At 46.4% G+C, this 21,411-nt stretch overlaps 1 protein-coding gene across 1 annotated transcript in view; it reads left to right on the top strand.

Annotated features, from left to right (window-relative positions):
- The window catches only part of Vps53 (VPS53 subunit of GARP complex), a 122,307-nt gene that overhangs the window by 82,553 nt on the left and 18,343 nt on the right, over positions 1–21,411 (top strand). The window contains exons 14-18 of the mRNA XM_032914111.1: positions 4,374–4,616; positions 5,748–5,895; positions 10,491–10,573; positions 11,007–11,085; positions 19,264–19,412. Of these exons, the coding sequence (XP_032770002.1) occupies positions 4,374–4,616; positions 5,748–5,895; positions 10,491–10,573; positions 11,007–11,085; positions 19,264–19,412 (702 nt within the window). The remainder of the gene's footprint in view (positions 1–4,373; positions 4,617–5,747; positions 5,896–10,490; positions 10,574–11,006; positions 11,086–19,263; positions 19,413–21,411) is intronic.

The raw sequence follows: 21,411 nt of genomic DNA, 5'->3' as shown, positions 1-21,411 counted from the left end.
TCTCATATACATAGCAGACCCACATGCATGGATAGAAATGAAAAATAGAGGTTAGGAATGTAGATCAGTGTGAGAGTGTTCACCTAGTGTCTGCAGGGCCCTGGATTTCATTCTCAGCACTGCTTCACAAAAAACAGACAAACAAAAACAAAACAAAACAAAAAACAGTGGGGCTGGAGAGAAGCTTCAGTGGGTAAGCACTGTCTACTCTTCCAGAGAGAACTGAAGTTGGGTTCCCAGCACCCACATTAGGCCGTTTACAGCAGCCTGGAACTACAGAGCCAGTCTACTTAACTATAATGAAATTTTTAAATCACATTGATCTCTTATTACCAGTTAAACCCAGAGGTCATGTTGGATTTCACCAGTTGTGTTTAATTAATTCCTTAATTTATTTATTTTGAGACAAGATCTCATGTATAGGAGGCTGTCCTTGAACTTGCTGCATAGCTGAAGATGGCTTGAACTTTAAAAAGAAGTGTGTGTGTGTGTGTGTGTGTGTGTGTGTGTGTGTGTGTGTGTGTGTTCGTGTGTATGGAGGCTAGAGATAGCCTTAAGTATTCAATTTATTTTATATTGGAATGAATTTATACCTTTAGAGAAGTTATCAAAACTAGCATGTTATGTATGTGTAGTGGGAGACACTTGTGATCCAATGCTCAGTTGCTGAAATGGGAGAATCTTAAATTCCAGGCCAGCCTGGGCTACATAGCAAAGCCCTGTCTTGAAACCCAAACAACAGTGGCAGTGAAAGTCAGTTCAGTACTCCTGCCAGTCTCCAGGCCTTGCTTGGCTCAGCCAGTTTTCCCACTATTCCCCTTTCTCTCTAGGACCGATCATTTTAGTGGTCAGGGTTCCCATGAGGACCTGGAGGACCCTCGTGAGCTGGGTCTTCATCTTTTTTACATGCCCTATCATTTCCTAAACACTTCCCTTCCTTTCTGGCTCACAAAAATCCACCAGGCTTATCTTGTGCACCAGGTCCAGCCCTAGGGTCATGCTCGCTTCCAGGCTCCCCATTTCCTCTATGGGGAGTGACCGTAGACACCGAGCTCCGGTGTGAGTGTGCTGAGTGCTGCTGGTGCCATTGCTCCTGGGCTGAGAAACGTGTGCCCGCATGAGCATAGATGCATCCACACACAGGTTATCTTCATATCTACCTGCACCTTAAAGCCCGTGGGTTCATGTCAAGACCTCCATTCTAACCTAACATCACCAGAGTCGCCAAGCTGGTAACTGCCTTCTGGCTCTTAGCATCCCTGATATGTTTACTTGCTTCCACCTTTTGTCCATATGTACCCCATCTCCCAGTCTCCTCCCAAGCCCGCTGCTCACCCCAGAGCAAGTCCACACCTTCAGCCCAAGAGAAGTGCAAAGGGTGCATGTTCGTGGGTGCAACTCTGAGCACACACATGCTGAATCCCTGTGGGGCTCTTGGGCCACCTCCTCCTAGTGCCACTGCTACCTTGCTTTCCAGTGTACTTATTATTTCTGAATGCTGACTTCAGATCCGTCTGCACAGACCATGCTAAGCCCAGACTGCGGTGAGCTGATCGCTTCTCCTCCTTTGTTCATGGTTCCGGTAATACTCTTTACTACGCATTCATTTTTAACTCCATCAGCAGAACTAACAGTGTGTCATCTGAACCTGCAAATGCTTACACAGTTCTTGGGCACAAAGCTTAAGCTGCAGAGAAGAGAAAGAAACCACATGTCCACGAGGTTTCTCTCAGCTGGGGCGAGTCCAGAACAGCAGTGTGGCATGTATCTGCATAGTACGCTCTAGACCTGAGGTCAGTGCCAATGACTCTGTGACCTTGTGCAAAGGTTCTTCAAGTTTCCAACCTTGATTTCTTCACCTTTAAAACAACAATAATAATGCCCTCTATTTAAAGCTCTTGGGAGGAATAAATGACATCATATTTATAACACATCTTATAAGCTAATGGAAGAAAAAGACCAAAAAAGAAAGAGGGGAGAAAGAGTGTGTTGTGTGATATTAAAAATACAAGGAGCTGCAGAGATGGCTCAGCACAGACTGCTCCCAGAGAATCTGGGTTTAATATCCAGCACCCACATGGGGCCTCACAACAATCTTAACTCCAATCCCAGGGGATGCGCCTCCCTCTTCTGGCCTTCTTGGGTACTGCGTGCACATATTGCATAGGCAAATATGCAGGCAAACACTCATTCACATAAAATAAATAAAAGCTCAAAAAAGATAACAGTCTGTGCCATCTGTGGAGATGAGAGCCTCAACTGACTCCATTGAATTCTCTGCCTTACATTTCTCTTCTCCTCCTCTTCCTCCTCCTCCTCCTCCTCCTCCTTCACTGTGCCAGCCCCATCCCTTTTTACTTCTGCACCACTTTATTCCCACCCTTAGGGTCAAAATGTGGAAGATGGCCATCTAAGCACACATTGGGTACTAATATGAAGGGTAGCCTGACACACCAGCCAGTGCAGTGGGCTGAGGGAGCATGAATAAACACCCCACCCCAGGGGAGACCCCGTAGTGTACACAGAGACATTCCCGTTGTAAATCAGCTGCCTCTATGGCAGATGCTAGCTGGAGTGTTGTCCCCAGTACTGTGCAATTACATCATAGATCAGAGAATGGGCCCTGTTCATTCACATCAGCCACTGTGCACCAGGATAGGGAAAGCTTGACCTGTTACACAGTACAGTAAGATGTTAATTCAAGTGCTAAAATCAGGTGCTGATACATACATGTCATTCCAGCAGTGGGGAAACTGAGGCAGAATAACCACAAGTTTCAGGCCCGTTCAGGCTACATAGTAAAACCCTACCTGGAAAAAAATTAGTAAGAGCCAGGTGTATAGCACATACTATACTCCAGTACCCAGGAGGCTAATACAAGAGGAGAGTCATAAGTTCAAAGCCAGCCTCAAAACAGATGAACAAACCAAAACCAAATCATGTGGCAGTGAGTGGAGGTGATGGCAGTTCCAGCTGAGGAAGCAGGTGTTAGTCTGAGTTGTGCAATGACATCTGGGCCTAGAGAGCTAGGTAGAAGGTGCTTTGGCTAGGAAGTGACAGGTGAAGGCCCAGCAATGGGGTCACAGAGGTGACTGGCCTAGGTGCCTTCTGTGCAGAAGAGCTGTGAGGGTCCATGAGAAAGTAGGGCAAGAATGCAGAGTGGGGGTGGCGGCCGAGGCACTTGCAGAGGTCAACTAAAGGGGCCCCTCTCTCCACAGGCAGAGACTTAGCCTGGGTAAAGCAGCACATCTGGATGTCATAAACTGAGTAACAAAAGCACTGGAGTAAAATGTCAATTGTTTCCTAGTCCTGCTAATCGATGCTGTGTGTGGTTCTTGCCTTTTTCTTCTTATTGTATAAATATATTTTTAAAACACAGCTGGATTCTTCTAGCCTTAGCCAGCAAACTAAAAAAAATACCACATGTCAAGAGGGGCCTCCCATTGTCCACACAGCACAACTATGCAGATGACAGTAGTTGTAGCACTTTTAGATCCCAGCCCCTGATGACTCGGAGTGACTAAGGCAACCTGAGAGGTGTTTGGTTGGGAAAGTGGAGACAGAGCCCAGCCTCCCTCCCCACCATGATCAGACAAACGACTTTCTCAACTACTTTTCCCCCAAGATTTTTTTTTTACATATTTAATTCTAGAAGTTCTATGGAAAAACTATCCATCTTACAGAAAAGGCATTCTGTCTTTGAAGCCATCATCCTCTGACACGTTTAGGTTCATGATATCTACATCTTTGCTACCATCAGACCCTTTCTGTAGGCTGATGAAAAGCATGAAGCTGGTCCAGGCTATGGGTTTTGCACCCTGCTTGTCTTGGACAAGGCGCTTTTCTGTGCCTGGCTTTTGGAGAAGAGGCATAGTAAAGTAGGGACCTCCAAGGTTATTGCTAAGAGTTAGCATTCTGTGACGTGGTTATAAAGCACAGCAATGGCTCCCGAGCCATCATAGTGTTTAGGAAATGGTCACCATTGTTTGTGTTTAGGACTTTGGTTTGTGGAAAGGGGTTCTTGGCATTCCAGGGTGCGTACTTATATGGCAGGTTCTCCAGTCAGTTCTGCCGCCCAGTTTTATGACAGAGTTTTAGGAGTCAGTTTTCTCACCTTCTGGAGGAGCAGCAGTGCTCTGTCTCCCTCACTGGGGTCTGGGGCAGACATAGCAATGAGATGCCTGGAACAAAGCAATGTGCAAAGTCAGACTTCATTACTGTCATCTTTTTAAGCAGGGAGGTGAATGGAACATGAATAAAATCTGTAAGTTCGGGTTGCACTAGGAATGGGCACTTACGGGAACAACTGAAGTCCTTGCAGACAGCACTCCTGCCTGATCTCTCCAAGTGAAACAACATTTCTGCTCTTCCAGAAACCTCAGTGAGCTGATAGACCGGTTTGTGGCAGACTTCAAAGCCCAGGGCCCACCTAAGCCCAACACTGATGAAGGGGGTGCTGTACTCCCCAGCTGTGCTGACCTCTTTGTCTACTATAAGAAGTGCATGGTACAGTGCTCACAGCTCAGCACAGGCGAGCCCATGATTGCCCTAACCACCATCTTCCAGAAGTACCTCCGAGAATACGCCTGGAAAATTCTCTCTGGCAACCTGCCTAAGTAAGTCCTGTTCTCCTTACGCAGCAGGGAATTGAGGCTCCCAATATCCCTAAATATGGGAGTCTCAAAGGAAAGCCACTCTGGGGTTGTTTACTGAACTGCTAAGAATGTCGAAGAGGAAAACACTCCTCCTGGGCTCTCAAGGGCTTGGCCCGCTGCTGTCTTCTTAAATGACATTCCATAGCTGACCATGACTGGCAGCAGGCATGATCCCCCAGCCACCAGTGTAGGTCACAGTGTATCAGTAAGTTAGGCCTATTATGTGTATGTACACAGTACACATGGATTCAACACAGAAAAAAGTTACTCAGTAGCAGAGGCAATATGGCTGCAACCTATTCAGTCTGTTCATCCTTGAGCGCCCCTCCTCCTACTGTTTTCCACAGCTTCTAATGCTGTGAACACGGACTTAAGTTTAAGGATTGGGGCTGGGGAGGAAGCTGAGTGGGTAAAGTACCTCCTGCACAAGCATGAGGAGCTGAGTTCAGATCCCCTGCACCCACATCAAACGCTGGGGCTCAGCCACAGTTGCCTGTAATCACAGCAGTAGGGGGTGGAGACAAGAAGACTCCAGGGCCTCAGTGGCAGCCAGTCAGACCAACTTTAGTAAGCTCCAGGCTTAGTGAGAGACCTTATCTCCAAAACAAGATAGAGAAAGAGAGAGGAGAAAATCCAGTCAACTCTGGTCTCTACTTGTGTGTTCGTGGACGCATATGTGCACTTTTAGACCATCTTACTCTATGTGTTCACGTATGAGCTCCACATGTATGCACCTTAACTGTGAAGATGGTTAGAGAAGCAGCTTTTGTGCCACAGATGACCCCAAGTGGGGTCTGCACCTTGGGGAATCCCAGGCCAAGATGGCCAGATGGGCTCCTTGGTGAGAATGGGATCATCCCAGGTGAGGACTGCTCACTGGCTCTCTTGGCGTTGTCCCTTCCTGTTTCTGTGAGTGAGATGGTCTGAACAGATGACAGTCAAGGTAAGGTCAGGAGCAAAGGCACCCATTCATTGTGCTGATTTATTTGTGCTGTAGCCAGCCTTTCCTTCGCTTTCTTCTTTGTCAAAATATGCAGCTTCAGGAAGCAAGTTTGCAGCTGCAGCCTGACTAATTCCTGTCCTTTTCTTCAGAACCAGCAGCAGCAGTGGGGGGCTGACCATCAGCAGCCTCCTCAAAGAGAAAGAGGGCTCAGAAGTGGCCAGATTCACTCTGGAGGAGCTGTGTCTCATCTGCAGCATCCTGAGCACAGCCGAGTACTGTCTGGCTACCACTCAGCAGGTGAGCACCCAGCTAAGCTTGCCGCCCTCCCAGAGCTCTCTCCCACAGCTGAACTGGGACCTGTGAGCTCCACTAAGGTCTCCTGCCACCTTGGGCAAGCTGGTTGGCCTCTCAGGAGCAAACTCACCATAGAGTCAGAGACTGCCCAGGCAGCCATCTTACAGGAGAAATACAGCCAGCTTCCACCCACATGTAAGCTACCAAACAGGTATGACCTCTTAAAAGTAGGTCAGTAGCACAGTGTCCTTCATGAGAAAAGCATCAATAAACTGTCTTCTGAGTACCAGGCAGCCTCTCCTGACATTCTGTAGCATTCTCTGTCCACCACAACAACCAACCATTGTTTGAGGTATTGACTGTGAAGCAGAAAGGGTAAGGCCTCTGATGCAGCCAGTGGAAGGCAGTTCAACAACTAGCTTTGCAGAAGGGTGAGCCAGAGTAACTTGGCACTCAGCCCTCCACAGGGTTATAAGCTCTTTTTCCCCATTTGGCCTGAAATCCCCCTGAAGAAACCTGAGAGAATCCCATTCTTCCTGATGCGGATGCTTATTTCCTAAGCATCTAAGAAATCAGCTGCAAGGGGCAGTTTAGACGTGACAGCTTGGCATTCCTATGTGCCAGGACTTGAACACAGGAAGTGTCCAGCAGCCTCCTTGAGGGTCAGCCAACTGGGCCCAGAGGCCAAGGCCAAGGCAGTAGCACACTCTGCTTGGGGGTGTGGTCACATATACAGGGAATGACTCACAGACTACTTTGGTCTAGCTGCCAGAGACAGGCCGGCAGGCAGGCAGGTAGGTACACACACACACACACATACCACACACACACACACACACACACACACACACACACACACACACACACACACACACAGCCTACTCCTAATACTACCATCCTCAAATAATCCCATTAGCAGCTTGGGTCATTTTATAAACATAGTTTTGTATGAAGTTATCATAGTTCTCTTTTATATCCTTTTATTGTTAGTGTTGGTGCCTTAGCATTCTCCTGTTACTAAAATATCTTATTATTATTACTACTGTTTATGGATATATAGTATTTCCATTAGAGGATTAGTGGATATTTAATAATAGTCCTGGTAATTATTTATACTGCTTTAAAGTTTTGCTTCTACAAATAATCTTACAAAAACATCTTTCTAAATATAGTATCTTAAAAGTTTTATATTGTATTTCTAGAACAGATTCTTAGAAGCTTTAGATGTATTAGTAAGCCAGAGACCATTTTGATGACTTTAAAGCCATTTTTTTAATTTAATAAAAACATCTAAAATTATTAAAGTGAGGGCATTCTGAGCCACCTATAAGATGTCTGAACACCATGTTCCTTTACAAGAAACAGATTCCTGGAAATGGTTGATTCCCGGCTGAGGGGTCGGGTGGCTAAGGATGCAACACAGTTGGTCCAGTCTTGCCTAGCATGCATGAAGCCCTGGTTTCACCGCTAGCTTCATGTAATCTGGGTATGGTGATGCTCATCTGTACTGAAATCCCAGTCTTTGAGAGGGGAAAGAGGATACCCAGAAGTTCAGGGTCTCCTTCAGCTACATAGAGAGCTTAAGGCCAGCCTGGAGTAGAGACCTTGTCTCAAAACATAATGTGGGCTAGAGACATGCTCAGCAGTTAAGAGCACTGGTTGCTCTTCCAGAGGACCCAGGTTCAATTCTCAGCACCTACATAGCAACTTACAACTGTCTGTAACTCCATTTCTAAGGAATTGGTTGCCTTTTCTGGCCTACAAACACCAGGCACTCTTGTAGTGCACACAGATATACATGCAAGCAAAACAACATATCTATAAAATAATAAAATAGTTTTTAAAAAGTGAACTTTAAAAAGTATTCAATCCAAGACAAAGTCATCATAGACTCAGAAATTGTAGTGGATTGAATTGTACCCTCAAAACGAAGTCCTGCTCACCAGTATACATTGGAGTGTTTAGGAATTATGACATTTTAGGCAAGAAAAAGAATTTTAATATATGTGTATATGTATACACACACACACACACACACACACACACACACACACACACACACACTGTAGCTGACTTCAGACACACCAAAAGAGGGCATTGGATCCCATTACAGGTAGTTGTGAGCCACTACAATGTGGATGCTGGGAATTGAACTCAGGACCTCAGGAAGAACAGTCAGTGCTCTTAACCACTGAGCCATCTCTCTAGCCTCTAGGCAAGAAAATTTGGGTGACTTATTTTCAGACTTACTGTAGGACTGAGGGCATTCAGTGGTCAAGGACTCACCTAGCATGTGTCCTGCCCTGGCTTCAGACCACCACAAACCTCTCACAGAGCTACGGTTAGGAAGACAGTGCTGCCGTGCGCCTCCTCCTTCCAAGCGGGACATCTACTAACAGGTCCTCTGAACATTTATCTTTTTAAATTAAAATATTTCCGTTTCTATGTGTTATTCTACAACAAAGTGGCCTTATTTTGTTTATGTTAGACATCTTCCTTCTTTCTCATTCTCTCTCTCCCTCTCCCCCCACTCCCTCCCTCTAAGACAAATCCTCCTTTTCGGGGTGGGGTGTGGAGACAGGGTTTCTCTGTATAGCAGAGCCATAGATGTCCTGGCTGTCCTGGACTTGCTTTGTAGATCAGGCTGGCCTCAAACTCTACCTCTGCCTCCCCAGTGCTGGTAAAAAGCTTGTGTACCATACCCAGCTGACAGATTCTTGTTGGCCCAGGCTAGCATTAAGATTACAGCAGTTCTCCCTGGCCCTGCTCCTAGAGTGCTGGGATTCCAGGCCAGCACTCCTGGCTGTCTTGGATATCTTTTGATCCAGTACTACCTCGCTTTCTCAACCTGTTTTGAGTGTCTCATTCATTCTGTCATCCCTTCAAGAGAACTTTACTAGACACTTCCATGTGCTGCCTCTGCTAGGGCTATGCAGAGAGGACAGGCATCTTCCTGTCTGGAGACTTAGAGCAGATGGAGAACAAATAGTGAGAAGCAGGCTAGGGTTTCCTGCCACTCTGTGGTAAGGGTGGGAGGAGAGGCCAATGCCAAGAGAGGAGTTGGGAGGGCTAGGAAGTGGGGGACTAGTCAGGAGGGGAGCAGGGGCATCATAGAGGGAGGAAGTATGGACTGAGAAAATCCTGAGACAAAGACCTTGAAATTGTAAATGCCAGAGGCAAGGCAAAGATAGCAGTGGGGCCAGAGAGATAGACAAGAGCCATGCTGTGCTCAAAATTAGGATTTGTATTCACTAGAGTGACAGAGGCCCCTGGAGCATGTGACACGCGCCTGTGGCACACTGTCCCATCCCCCTCACAGGTGTCCAGGCTTCCCCTTCTGGGAAGAACTTTACAAATGCAGAGTCTGACTATTGAGTTCTCTAAACAACCTCTCACCCCTTAGTAGTGGCAGAATTAAATCTGCCAAGAATCCTTGCATGGCTTCATGCATTCTTTATTTCATGAAATTACATTTCTAAATGTGAAATTGGCAGATTACATTTATAAGATGCCTTCTAAAAATGTTACTCTTGTTTGCACACCTTTAAGGACATTTTGTTTTTAAGTTTTTAATAGGTATGTATGTGTGCCTATGTAATGTATGTGCACCTCACTTATGCAGTACCCGCAGAGTCCAAACAAGGGTGACAGATTCATGGTAACTGGAGTTACCATGGTGCTGAAATACCATGTGGGTGCTGGGAGCCATCTCTCCATCCCTCTAAGAGCACTTTAAATCTTCTTAGAGTGAGTGTGATTGACTTAATAAGAGTGCTAGATTTCTCGGTCTCCAGGGCATTTTTAGGTGTGCACAGATCCTGATCATTGTACACCTTTCCATGGCTCTGGAGGACATTACTGCTCCTGCCGTAAGCCCTGAGCTGACCAAGGTGAAGATGTATTTCTGATTCACCACTGAGACATCTGGCACTTTGGCACGGTGGTAACCACAGAAATACTGAGCAAATGTTTTGGCTGATTTTACTGTCACTCACATTAAAAGTTCCCAGCACTGGTGGATGAGGCTATATTTCACGGGGTAAGCAGGGAGACCATGCGTGTTACTTTTCATAGATACAGCTTAAGGGAGGAGAGGTTATTGTAGTCCACCACACTGGGAAAAGGCAGCAGTACTCCTGGCTGTGCAGGCATGAGCAGAGACTCCTCCTGACTATTGGCCAGGAAGCAGGGCTCTCCTGTAACCTTCAAATGCTCTCACCAGCTTTTGACATCTAGTTTCTACCTCATAAAGACGCCACAGCCTTCAAAATAGCACCACTACTAGGGACCAAACAAAGCATGAGCCTGTAGAGGACAAACCATGTGAGCTGTTGATGCGTTCTTAGAAGTAAGCCCAGAGTGGGACCAAAGGATCTGGGTTCTAGAAAGCTTATTTGAGCCTATCACTTACTGTCTTGGGTGGCTGCTGCAGTCTTCATCTAGGAAGTCAGGGCAACCAGACTTCCCTGTCATCCTGTAGGAATTAAAGTGTCCCATGTGGTGTGTAGAATTGTCTGCCTCATCCTCACTCCGTGATCCTCAGTAGTGTGGCACACCTCTGGGCAATCATTAAACACACTTCTGCCCTTTTCTGACAGCTAGAAGAAAAACTCAGAGAAAAGGTTGATGTGAGTCTGACTGAGCGGATCAACCTCACAGGAGAAATGGACACGTTCAGCACGTACGTACCTTCCAGGCGCTTGCCGCAGGCCAGCCTTTCCTCTTCACAGGCACTGTGTGCTTTAGTCTCTACTAAGAGAGTTCCCAGGGCATTCTCCACCCCCTTGCCCCTCTCCTCCTCCTCCGTTCCTCCCCTTACTCCTCCTTTTTCTCCTTCTCCTTTTCCTTCTCTTTCTGACTTAAACAAAGGTCTAGGGTTAGTAGTTATGGGAGTAGACATACAAGTTCGGGCTCTTACTGGGTGAGACACACCCAGATAAAACAGGACACGAAGAGCCAGCCGCTCTTCCACTATTAGTGATTAAAACCTTTCATGAAGAAATGAAATTTTAAAATTTTGCACACATTTCAAAACACCTGTGAGGGGTGGTTGTGGGGTATCTAGCATCCCATCACTTTTTGGAGCAATGACCACAGCAATTTCTTTTTTGCAGTGTCATCTCCAGCAGCATCCAGCTGTTGGTTCAAGATCTAGATGCAGCCTGTGACCCTGCCCTGATTGCCATGAGCAAGGTGAGGTTTTAGGAGCTGACCCCCTACCAGTGATTGATATGCTTTCTCACAGCCCTTCCTGTTACGTTCTGACCCTGCTAGGCTCACCTGTCACCTACGAAGGTTGCTGGGCCTTTTGTGGGCTTGGGGTGAGTCTGAAGGAGATGGGTTCTCGGGTCAGCATCTGGCTCCTGATGAAACCTGCAGTTTGGTGAGCTCCAATGACTCCAGACTCCCTGCCCGCTGAGAGGTTCCAGCTCTTCCTGAGCTTTGGTGTCAGTGCAAGGCACTTCGATGAGTCTGTGGACTCTGGTTTTCATGTACCCTTGGCCGTCAGTGGCTCTTTTGACACTCACTGTATGCTGCTCTTCCCCAAACAATGTAAATTCCTGAGGAGTGTGGTGAGGGCACACCTGTGGTCTTAGGATTTAGAAGCTGATGTGTAAAGATTTCAAGTTCAAGGTCAGCCTGCACTACACAGGAAGGTCCTGTCTCAAAAAGGAACAAAAAGTATTCCTTAAGTGTCTAGACCAAAGTGAAGACTTTATGTTTATTGATTAAGTAGAAAGTAGGCAATTCTTTGTTGACTTTTAAGCCCAACAACCATAGCTTGCAGCCAAATGTGGCCCATCACTTGTTCCTGTAAGTCTTAGTGGAACAGGTTCATTCATTCAAGCACTATCTGTGGCTGTAGCTGTAGCTGTAGAAACTAGTGGTTTGTAGCAGAGACCTTATAGCCCACAAAGCAAAAACATCGTCTAGTTGACCTGGTCCAGATAAAGCTTGCCAATACCTATCTAGTCATGGACTCTTGGAATACTCTTCCAGGTTTTGGAAGAATAACTTGTCTGAGGGAAACTAAGCAGAATTTATGACAGGGACGTGGGAGGAACTTTGACACAGATCAGACAGACCTAAGTTTTCTGGTTTTCCTTTTGAGAGAGCACTGCACAGATGACTAAACCCATGCAGACCCATCTCTCTCTGTGAAGTGCATCTGATTGTGGCCCCTCAGAGCTGTGCAAGTGGACAGCAATTTAGTGCCTAGTGATGCCAGTCAAGCACTCAGAAAACCCAGGTTGCCCCCTCTAGACACAAGGAACACCACGCCTCAGGAAGTAGACATTTGGTCTGAGTTTGGTTTTATAGTAGATTATAACTGTTTAACAAAAATAGGATTAAAACCAAAACTTTGGCTTTGGGGTTTAAGGAGTGAAGTAGGAAGTTGAGAAGCAGCTGCTGGTCTCAAGACCAATCCTGTGCCCAGTCAGGGTCTCCAGCCACACACTGTAAGCAGGCAGCTTGAGGCTGGTCTGTGGAGTGGAGCTGGGAGGATCTGTTTCCTCGGTTCTGCTCTATTCCCTCACTGCTGGCAAACCTTCTGTGCATCCCGAGTGTGATCCATTCCAGCTGCCGTCTCTGAGCTGCCCGCCACACTGCAGCCTGGAGTGCAGCTGCCAAAAGATTTTCACACTGGAAATCTGAAGGAAGAGTGGAATCTTTTTCTCTCTCTTTCTGTAAACTAACACGTGGAGTGGGTTTGACACCCCAGGTGTTGCTTATATGCACTGTCAGTTCATTAGGCGGGCTTCCCTCCAGTTCCTCTTCCCGCCAGCCATCTCTCCCCAGATGTACCCCAGCGAATATCAACCATACCCCCAGAGTCTTATGTTTATATCATGGGAAAACCATAGGTTTGGGAACATAGCAGTTGGAAGGCCATTCCTGTTTGTCTGAGTCTTCTGGAGCTCTAGCAAAATGAGATCCATGTGACTAAAGTAAACATGGCAGTGCTCACTGACTGACTCAGCGTGAGCCATGCTTCAGTTTCAGAGATTCTTCTAGGGTCTTTTCAGATCGTTGCAATGGTGATTATTTCTGTCTCTGATCCATCATTGTTTGCTGCTGGATAACTAGTCCATCTTGGACTCTGCCTAGCACAGTGCTGCGGTTACAAGCCTGGAAGAGGCATAGGTGCTGTCCCCAGGTGCTTCATCTAGTAGGTGGAGGCAGGAGATGAGAGCAGAATGTGCAGATTTGTGTGTGAGCGAGGGGACACTGGGACCATAGGAGAAAAGCAGAAGCCAACAACAGTCAGCATTCGAGAAACCAGAGGCGGATAGGACATGGTCCAATTCTCTTGAAGGAATTTGTGATGAGGAGGCTGTTCAAACAGGACTGCAGTGGAAGCTGCAGTTTTTAAAGTTAGTAAAGTCAGTTTGTCAAAACTGCCAATCTCGTTTACTGTCTTAGGAAGTTAGAGTGCTCTGGACTCAGGCAAGGCTGTCTTCAGGTTCATCTGTGCTGGAAGAAAACTCAGAATAGCCAATAAATAGATGTTTTTCATAAATAGTGAGGGTGTGGGGAGCGGGCTTCCAGCAGAGCCAGGGCTGGTTCTGAGGTGAGGGAAGGAGGCTCCTTGATAAGGCGGATGAAGCCCAGAGACCGGTCACATCATTGTCCTGGGAGGCCCAAGCTCTGGGATGTCCTCAGTTAGCATATAAGGCTGAATAACTAATAAGTTACTGTCAATACCTTGGACCCCTTGTCTGTGTGTTTTGTACTGCTCCTGTGCAAACACCCTCTACCCCAGCTTGGAGCTGGTTCAACTTAACTGAGTATGCACTGCTTTCTGGTGGTGTCCAGCCCTGCCTCGCTCTGACCTTTCTAGTTAGAATGCTCCTTGAACTGCTGCTGTCTACCCAGAAAGCACAGCCTTTACAAGAGTGAGCTCCAATGTCTCCCCCTTAAAAAGTTGAGCTGTAATTCCTGCCTTAGCTAGGGTTTCTATTGCTGTGATAAAGCACCATGACCAAAAGCAACTTGGGGAAGAAAGGCTTACAGACCTTAGGTCTTACTCCATCACTGAGGGAAGTCAGGGCAGAAACTTGGATGCAAGTTGACAAGCTAACCAAAGCAAACCCCAGAGTACATGTCACCCCTTAAAGTGTCAAAATTAAGAGAATTTAGTAAATGTACAAGACCATAGGGCCTTGTACATCCAGGTCTGTCTCATCCAGGGTATCCTTATGACTCTAGAAGGAAGCCCCCACCTCTCAGTGGCCACTGCAATGCGCACACCTCTCGGCAGCTGTCCCAGCATGCTCTGTCCTTACAGCCATTAGTCTACTTTCTGTCTGTACAGATTACCTATCCTGCTGGACTTCTTAGGCTTTTACAGTATTTTTAGAGTTCACTCATGGTATGCCATGTGTCAGTACTGCACACTCCCGATTTTTCTGTGTTTTTGTGAGTTTTGCTTGGTTTTGTTTTCAGATAGGGTCTTACAGTGAAGTGCTGGCTGACCTGGAACTTACTGTGTAAACCAGGCTGTTCTCAAATACACAAGAGATCCACCCGCCTCTGCCTCCCAAGTACTATGATTAAAGATGTGTACTGCCACACCTGAACACATTCCATTTTTAAAACAATCCTAGGGTTGAATCCAGGACCTTGCTGATACCAAGCATGTGCTGTACCATTAAAACTACCCACGCAGCCTCTAGTCCATTCCTTTAATGGCTGAGTGATACTCTGTTGTTTCCAGCTGGTGGGGACAGTGCTGTGAACATCTGTGTGAGTGTATGTTCTCAGTTTTCTTCAGTGCACACCTAGGAGAGGAACTGCTGGGTCTCATGGTAACTTCCATGTGTATACAGTTCCAGGCGCTGTCTCGTAGTTTCCCCTATCTGCCATTTGACATCCCCCCCCAGCACAGTAGAAGCATCTAAACTTTCCACGTCTTTACCAATACTTACTCTGCATGTATTAAAATTGTGACATCCAAACAGGTATGAGGACGTGTCTCCTTGTGGCCTCACTGCTATTCTAAGCTAGACTAAGATAGAGCGCCAGTAGGCATCTCTTGACATGCTTGTTGGCGGTCTGCCTGTCCTCTTTAAAGAAATGTTGGCTGAACCCTTACCATTCTGGTGCTGTAAACCTGACTTTCTATTGTTGAGTTGTAAAAGGTCATCATGGTCTCTTCCTCCTTCTATTTGTGTGTGTGTGTGTGTGTGTGTGTGTGTGTGTGTGTGTGTGTGTGTGTTGCTTTTTAGACTGTCTTGCTATGTAGCTCAGGCTGGTCTCAATCTTTCTGTGCCCTGTCTCAGTCTCCCGAGGGATGAAAGTTCCTTTAGAGCCTGTAGCAGCTCGCTCCCATGTTGTTATGCTCGCTCCCATGCTGTGGATTGACTTTTCATTTCCTACACGACGTCTTCTTACATTGCAGAAGTCCAGCTGATCAGCTTTGTTCTTTCCTGTTCTCCTGGTGTCATAACCAGAATAGATTACCTAGTGATGAACTAACTCCTTGGTGTTTTTCAGAGATTTTTTTTTATAGGTTCAGCTCTTACATGTAAGTCTTAAGTCCACTTAGAGTTAATTTTGTTTATGGTGTGAGGTGAGGATTCACTGCATTTATCTGAGTGTAGATATCCAACTTTCCCATCCCAAGTGCTAAAGGGCAGTTTTCCCTTATTGGATTGTCTTAATACTTTTGTCAAAATCAGAAGAGGGGCTAGAATGGTGGCCCAGCATCTTAGCACTTACTGGTCTTACAGAGGACCTGGGTTCAGTTTCTAGCACCCTACTGGGGGTTCACAGCCTCCTGTAACTCTAGCCCCTGGGCACCAGGCACACACACAGTACTCATACATACATGCAAGCAGCACACTCATACACATAAAGTAAGTACATCTTTTTTAAAAAGAGAAGAAAAGGGAAGAGAAAGACAGGGAGGGAGAGAAAAGACATGGGGTAGTGGGGGAGAAGAGAGGAGGAAGCAACTTAGCACAGATGCATAGGTTTTCTCAGACTCAGCTAGGCTGTCCTTGGGCCAGTGCTGCTCCATTTATGTTCTGAGCACACTGTAGCAATCTTTGCTGTCAGTTGCTGTAGGTCCTCTATCTTCCTTCTACCTCGACATTGCTTGAGTTATTCTGAGTCCCTTACCATGTCACCATTTCTTATCCTAGCCAGAGCACTTGTTTTTCTCTCTTAAAAGAGGGGTTCCATTCCCAACACCAAAAAGTAAAATCAGGGACTAGAGAGATAATGCAGTCAGCAAGGTGACAGTCATGACCTCATCCCAAGCTCCCAAGTAACAAGCCAGGGGTCGTGGCACTGAGGGAGTAGAGGCAGGCAGATCCTTGGGACTTGAGAGACCCTGTCTCAAACAAAGTAGACTCTAGAAACAATACCCAGGGTTGACCTCTGGCCTCCACTCACACATTTACACACATGTGCACATGCATACACGTGCACACACACAGAGAGAGAGGGGGGGGTTTAAAATCATGGGTGCTTGCTGGTGCTTCTTTCAGGTTGGCTGTACCTGGCAGAAACTTAAAGCAGGGGTCCTTTCACACATCCAGTGCGTGTGAACACTGGTGATGCCCATACACTAGCTAGCAAGAACGTAAAGCAACACGGCCGCCATCTGCCTTGCATCAGAGTTGCTTTATTCCCGGTGACAGCACGTCACACTTCCCTTGATGCCCGCCTTCTGTGAATGAGGAGCTGTCATGTTTAAATACTTGTTTATAAACTGCGCTGAGATCATGAACTCTCCAGTGCTGCCAACATGGAAGGCACTAGTCATTTATTTCTTGATTGGCAGTGGGACATGAAGCTCTGCCCAGTTCCCTGTTTTTTTGCCCTTGCCCAGATCACCTTGTTCCAAACCTTGTTGCAGAGCTGGGGAGAGGAAGGTGAAGGGTAGATCTAACACCTGTCAATTTGGCCTCACCCTGTGAGTTCACTGGGAATCATTGTTTGGAAGGATCAGATCTTTAAAATGAGGTAGAAGAAATACTTCTCAAATAAGGTAACAGATAATGAGGAAAACATTACACATAGCCCGAGTGCTCATTGTACAGGAAGCTCTGTTGGAGCTTTAACTGTTTCTCCATTGTTTCTATTTTTGCCTTGTTATTTTTTTTTCTTTTACTGCCAAACAAGCCTGTACTTCCAGCTACTGGAGAGGCTGAGGTGGGAAAGAACTCTTAAGCTCAGAAGTCATGAGATCAGCCTGGACAACACAGTGTGGTTCTGTCCCAATAAATCAGTGAGCAGATCCATAAATATCTTTAAATAAATTTTTCAAATAAAATTGCCTCTGTTTTAGAGATTTTTTTAAAAAAATGTATGTATGTATGTATGTATGTATGTATGTACATGTGTGCCATGGTACATGTGTGGAGGTCAGAGGACATCTTACTATACTCAATTTTTTCTCTTCCCACCATGTGGGTCCCAGGTATCAGACTCAGGACAGCAGCGTTGGCAGCCTTTACTTGCCGAGACATCTTACTGACCCAGAATCCCATTTCCTGTCTGGAGCCTGTGTTGGTTTACATGGGTTTTGTTTGTTTTAGTAGAGACAGAATGTTGTATATACGGTTCCGGCTGGCCTCAAGCTTACAAACCTCCTTCAGCCTACAAATGCTGGTGATCACAGGCATGCACCACCACACCCAGTTTCAAAACCTGATTTGAGGCTTTTCATTCCTCTGTAAAATGAAAGGGGAGGGAGGTGGGGATGTTGGGAGCTGGCTCAGAGATGAAGAGAACTGTTGCTCTTGCAGAGACCCAGAGAAGTGTTTTCTTGCCAGAGAGACATCAAGACCTTAGGGCTGCCGACCTCGGATCTGAATGGAGCCTAAGGGCTGTTTGACTTAAGAGTTTGAACTGGCAACCTTGTTTGGTTTTGAAGTTTAGCTCAGCAGGGCTCCTCCAAGACAGGGTCAGGGGTGAACACCTGCCAGGTGACACAAGCTGGGAACCAGCAGCCCTCCTGTGTACCCACAAAAGACAGAGTCACTAACTACTACACTGTAAATTCTTCCTTCCTCCCAGGGCATTTCCTTGATTCTTCCATGGGTGTATACAAGTTTGAGCTCCATTTTGTTTGTTTTGGGGGTTTGGTTTTGTTTGAGCCAGGGTTTTTCTATATTGCCCAAGTAGTTTCTAAAGAAACTAGCTGTATAGACCAGGCTGGTCTCCAGTTCATAGAGTTCCCTGCTTCTGCCTCCCAAGTGCTAAGATTAAAGGCACGTACCACCACACTCAGCCTCATTTTGATTCTTAACCAGTCAGAGATCACATGGGCCCCATGAGAAAATACACAGTGTTACTTTTGTGGGTCTGGGGAGATGTTATTTTGTAGCTAAGTGTAGTGGTTCATCCCTTTCATCCTAGCACTTAGGGGGCTGAAACAGGAAAATTGTTATATGTTTAAGGCTAACCTGGGCTATATAGTAAGTTCCAAGCCAGCCTAGCTACAAAGCAAGATCCTGTCTCAAGTAACCAAAAATATGGGCTGGAGACATTGCTCAGCAGTTAGGAGCTCCGACTGTGCTCTTCCAGAGGTCCTGAGTTCAATTCCCAGCAACCACTGTGGCTCACAACCATCTGTAATGGGATCTGATGCCCTTTTGGTGTGTCGGAAGACAGCTACAGTGTACTCACATACATTAAATAAATATTTTTTTTAAAAGAAACCAATAAATAACAGTAATAAAATCCCAAACTTCTCCCAGTTTACTTGAAAAAGGGTCTGTAAGTTAATTCTCTTCTAGCTTGTTCTGGGCTTCACCACATTTACTGCAGCCACTAAATCTCCCCAATCTCCCAAGCTGCCCAGCTGCCTGCAAGTTAACATCCCTCCCTCCTCTTCAGTCCTTGACGCTGCTGTCCCTCTGTGGCAGTGGTTCTCAGCCTTCCTAATGCTATAACACCTTAATACAGTTCCTCATGCTGTGGGGACCCCCCAACCATAACATTATTTTTGTTGCTACTTCAGAACTGTAATTGTGCGACTGGTTGGAATTACAATGTAAATATCTGATATGCAGGATGTCTGACATGCGATCCCTATGAAAAGGGGTCTATGGGCCTAGACATTCTCACTTCTTTGCTTGATGATGTGGTGAGCACCCTTTATACCCTTTGCTGAGGTGGGGAGGCTGCCTGAAGCATTAGTGGGAACAATGGAGAGGAGTGGGGCATGCACTCAATGCCACTGGTGAGGTGGCTTGCTTATTTTTACTCAAAAGCAGCCTCTGTGTCAGACCATGCCAATCCCTGTGATACCAAGTAGTGACCTAATTTCCATCCCCCAATTCCCCTTTCCTATTAACAGGTAATACTGTTCCCCTGCAGGGGCTCTCAATTTTGGCTCTATCCTGTCTGTTTCAGATGCCGTGGCAGAACGTGGAGCATGTTGGTGACCAGAGCCCTTATGTCACCTCTGTTATTCTTCACATAAAGCAGAATGTCCCCATCATCCGTGACAACCTGGCTTCCACACGGAAATACTTCACACAGTTCTGCATTAAATTTGCAAAGTAAGTCCTGAGTTCTGTTTTCTTGATGCGCTTTCTGTTTCAATCTCCCGGGAGAACCAAGCAGCAGCACAGAGATGCCCATGTACCCATTTGTTCATGACCATTTCCCTCAGGAACCACACTGATGGAGTACAGACCTGTGGTTGACCCCAAGGTCACTCTCTAGGCCTATCTCTCTGAGTTGGGGAGATTATTAATGATTCTGGTATCATACTCAATAAAGTTATTTTACTGCTCTACTTAGCCTCCCAGCAGGCTCACAAATCCAGGTGTCCCATCTTCTAGTGGGGCTCATTCTGGGACCTCCAGGAAAACTAATATTCTTCTGTACCCCAAAGGGCTATAATGGTAAAAGCAAATGAACCACTTCAGGTCATGTGCGTGCTTATAGCAGTAGTCATCGGCCATGGCAGAGCTAACAGAAATGATTTGGGGTATCCTGTTCTTCTGAATTTTGTCCATGGAACCACTCCTTGCCCAGGCCTTTACTTTTCAGTAAGTTCATGTGTGCATTTTGTCTCTGACTGGATTATAAGCTTCTCAGGGTTGTACCTTTGAGCCTTTACTTCCTCCCCCTCCACCACAGGACTTGTTATAGTGGCCAGAAATCATCTACTTCTGAATATCTTATGTCCAGGGAAAATACTAGAAATTGGGACCAGGAGCAAGCACTGAGTTGCCTGCCTTCCTGTCATGTCCTCGTGTGTGGCTATTTTGGCCTTGGATTTTAAAGCAAGGAAGCAGCTTGGTTCTTTGCCAGTCAGCATCTGGCTCCAGCACTGTTTCCCGAGAGGCCAGGCAGTGATGAGGGCCAGTGTCTCCTCTGACCAATTATCAGATGCACAGTTTGGCAAGTTGCTCCAGGAAGGTCGGTGCTGTCCAAGCTACCGTATTTGGATTGTTTTCGTCCAGGTCCCAACTGGTGACTCAGGATTCTGAGTTTCTCTTTTCTCCAGACCTCTCCTGGTTTGTAGTCAATTAGATTTTCCCCATCTGACATAAATAAACCCCCAAGGAACAACAATGACAGAGTAGCTGTAGAGTTAACTTTAGTTTCAACCTCATCAGGAAGGCTTGAGCCGACTCCCCAGAGAGCATTTGTGTTTGCCTGTGCAGATGGACCAGGAGCTGACATTCCCTTCTCTCTCTGGTTGCTCATTAATGTGTACTAAAAGCATTGCTGATAAATCACATGTGACATTCCCTGTAACCACTGCTACAAGTGTCTCTGTAAAAATTTACTGTGACTCAAAATCTCCATTGTAGGCACCCAAGGGTCCGATTGAGCTAAGGTTAAAGTGAATAAGGAGTTCATTGCTCAGCCCATCCAAGTGTCAACTTCACATTCTCTCATCGCCTTTTAATTTTAGTGCTAAGCTCACTCTGAGCCATCTGGGAATAGGGTGCCCATCACCCACATCTGGAAAAGTTTTGCGCTTTAACTCTTGGTACCTTCATCTTTATAAAATCTCAGCCCAGAGCGGTAGCCACCACTTCCATCCTGGTGGCCCTTAGCAATGACACATCACTTTGCTGGGATTTCTTCTCCAAAGACATGTGTCTGGGTTTTCTCCATGTTTCCCAGCCTACCCACTATGGACTAGTCAGGGCAAGTTCCAGGGCCAGCCACAGCATACTCTAGTGTGAAGTAGCTTCCGTCACCAGCTATACAGGCACATGTGATGAGTCCCATTACTCATTTGGCTGAGGTTAAGCTCTAAGAGCCCCTTCCAGACAGCCTCCTGTTGACACCTCCTCTAGACAGGAAGCCCACACCTGGATCTGACCACTGGACTTCAGGTCCTTTTCCCACTGCCTCCTTTCCTGCTCCACAATCGCTGGTCCTTCGGTGGCTATATTGGCTCTAATAGCAGCCTTTCTTAATGACTTACCAAGGTCCCTCCTGCTTAAAACTAGATTGGCTCATAAATGACTTCTCTCGCCCGCTAAGGTAGTATGCCTCTATGAAATTCTCCCGAAGTCTTTAACACTTGGTGAT

This window comes from Rattus rattus, chromosome 9 (genome assembly GCF_011064425.1).
Source record: "Rattus rattus isolate New Zealand chromosome 9, Rrattus_CSIRO_v1, whole genome shotgun sequence".
Classification (NCBI taxonomy): Eukaryota; Metazoa; Chordata; class Mammalia; order Rodentia; family Muridae; genus Rattus; species Rattus rattus.
The sequence above is the reverse complement of the archived record's forward strand: the minus strand, read 5'-3'. Positions and strand labels throughout refer to the sequence as shown.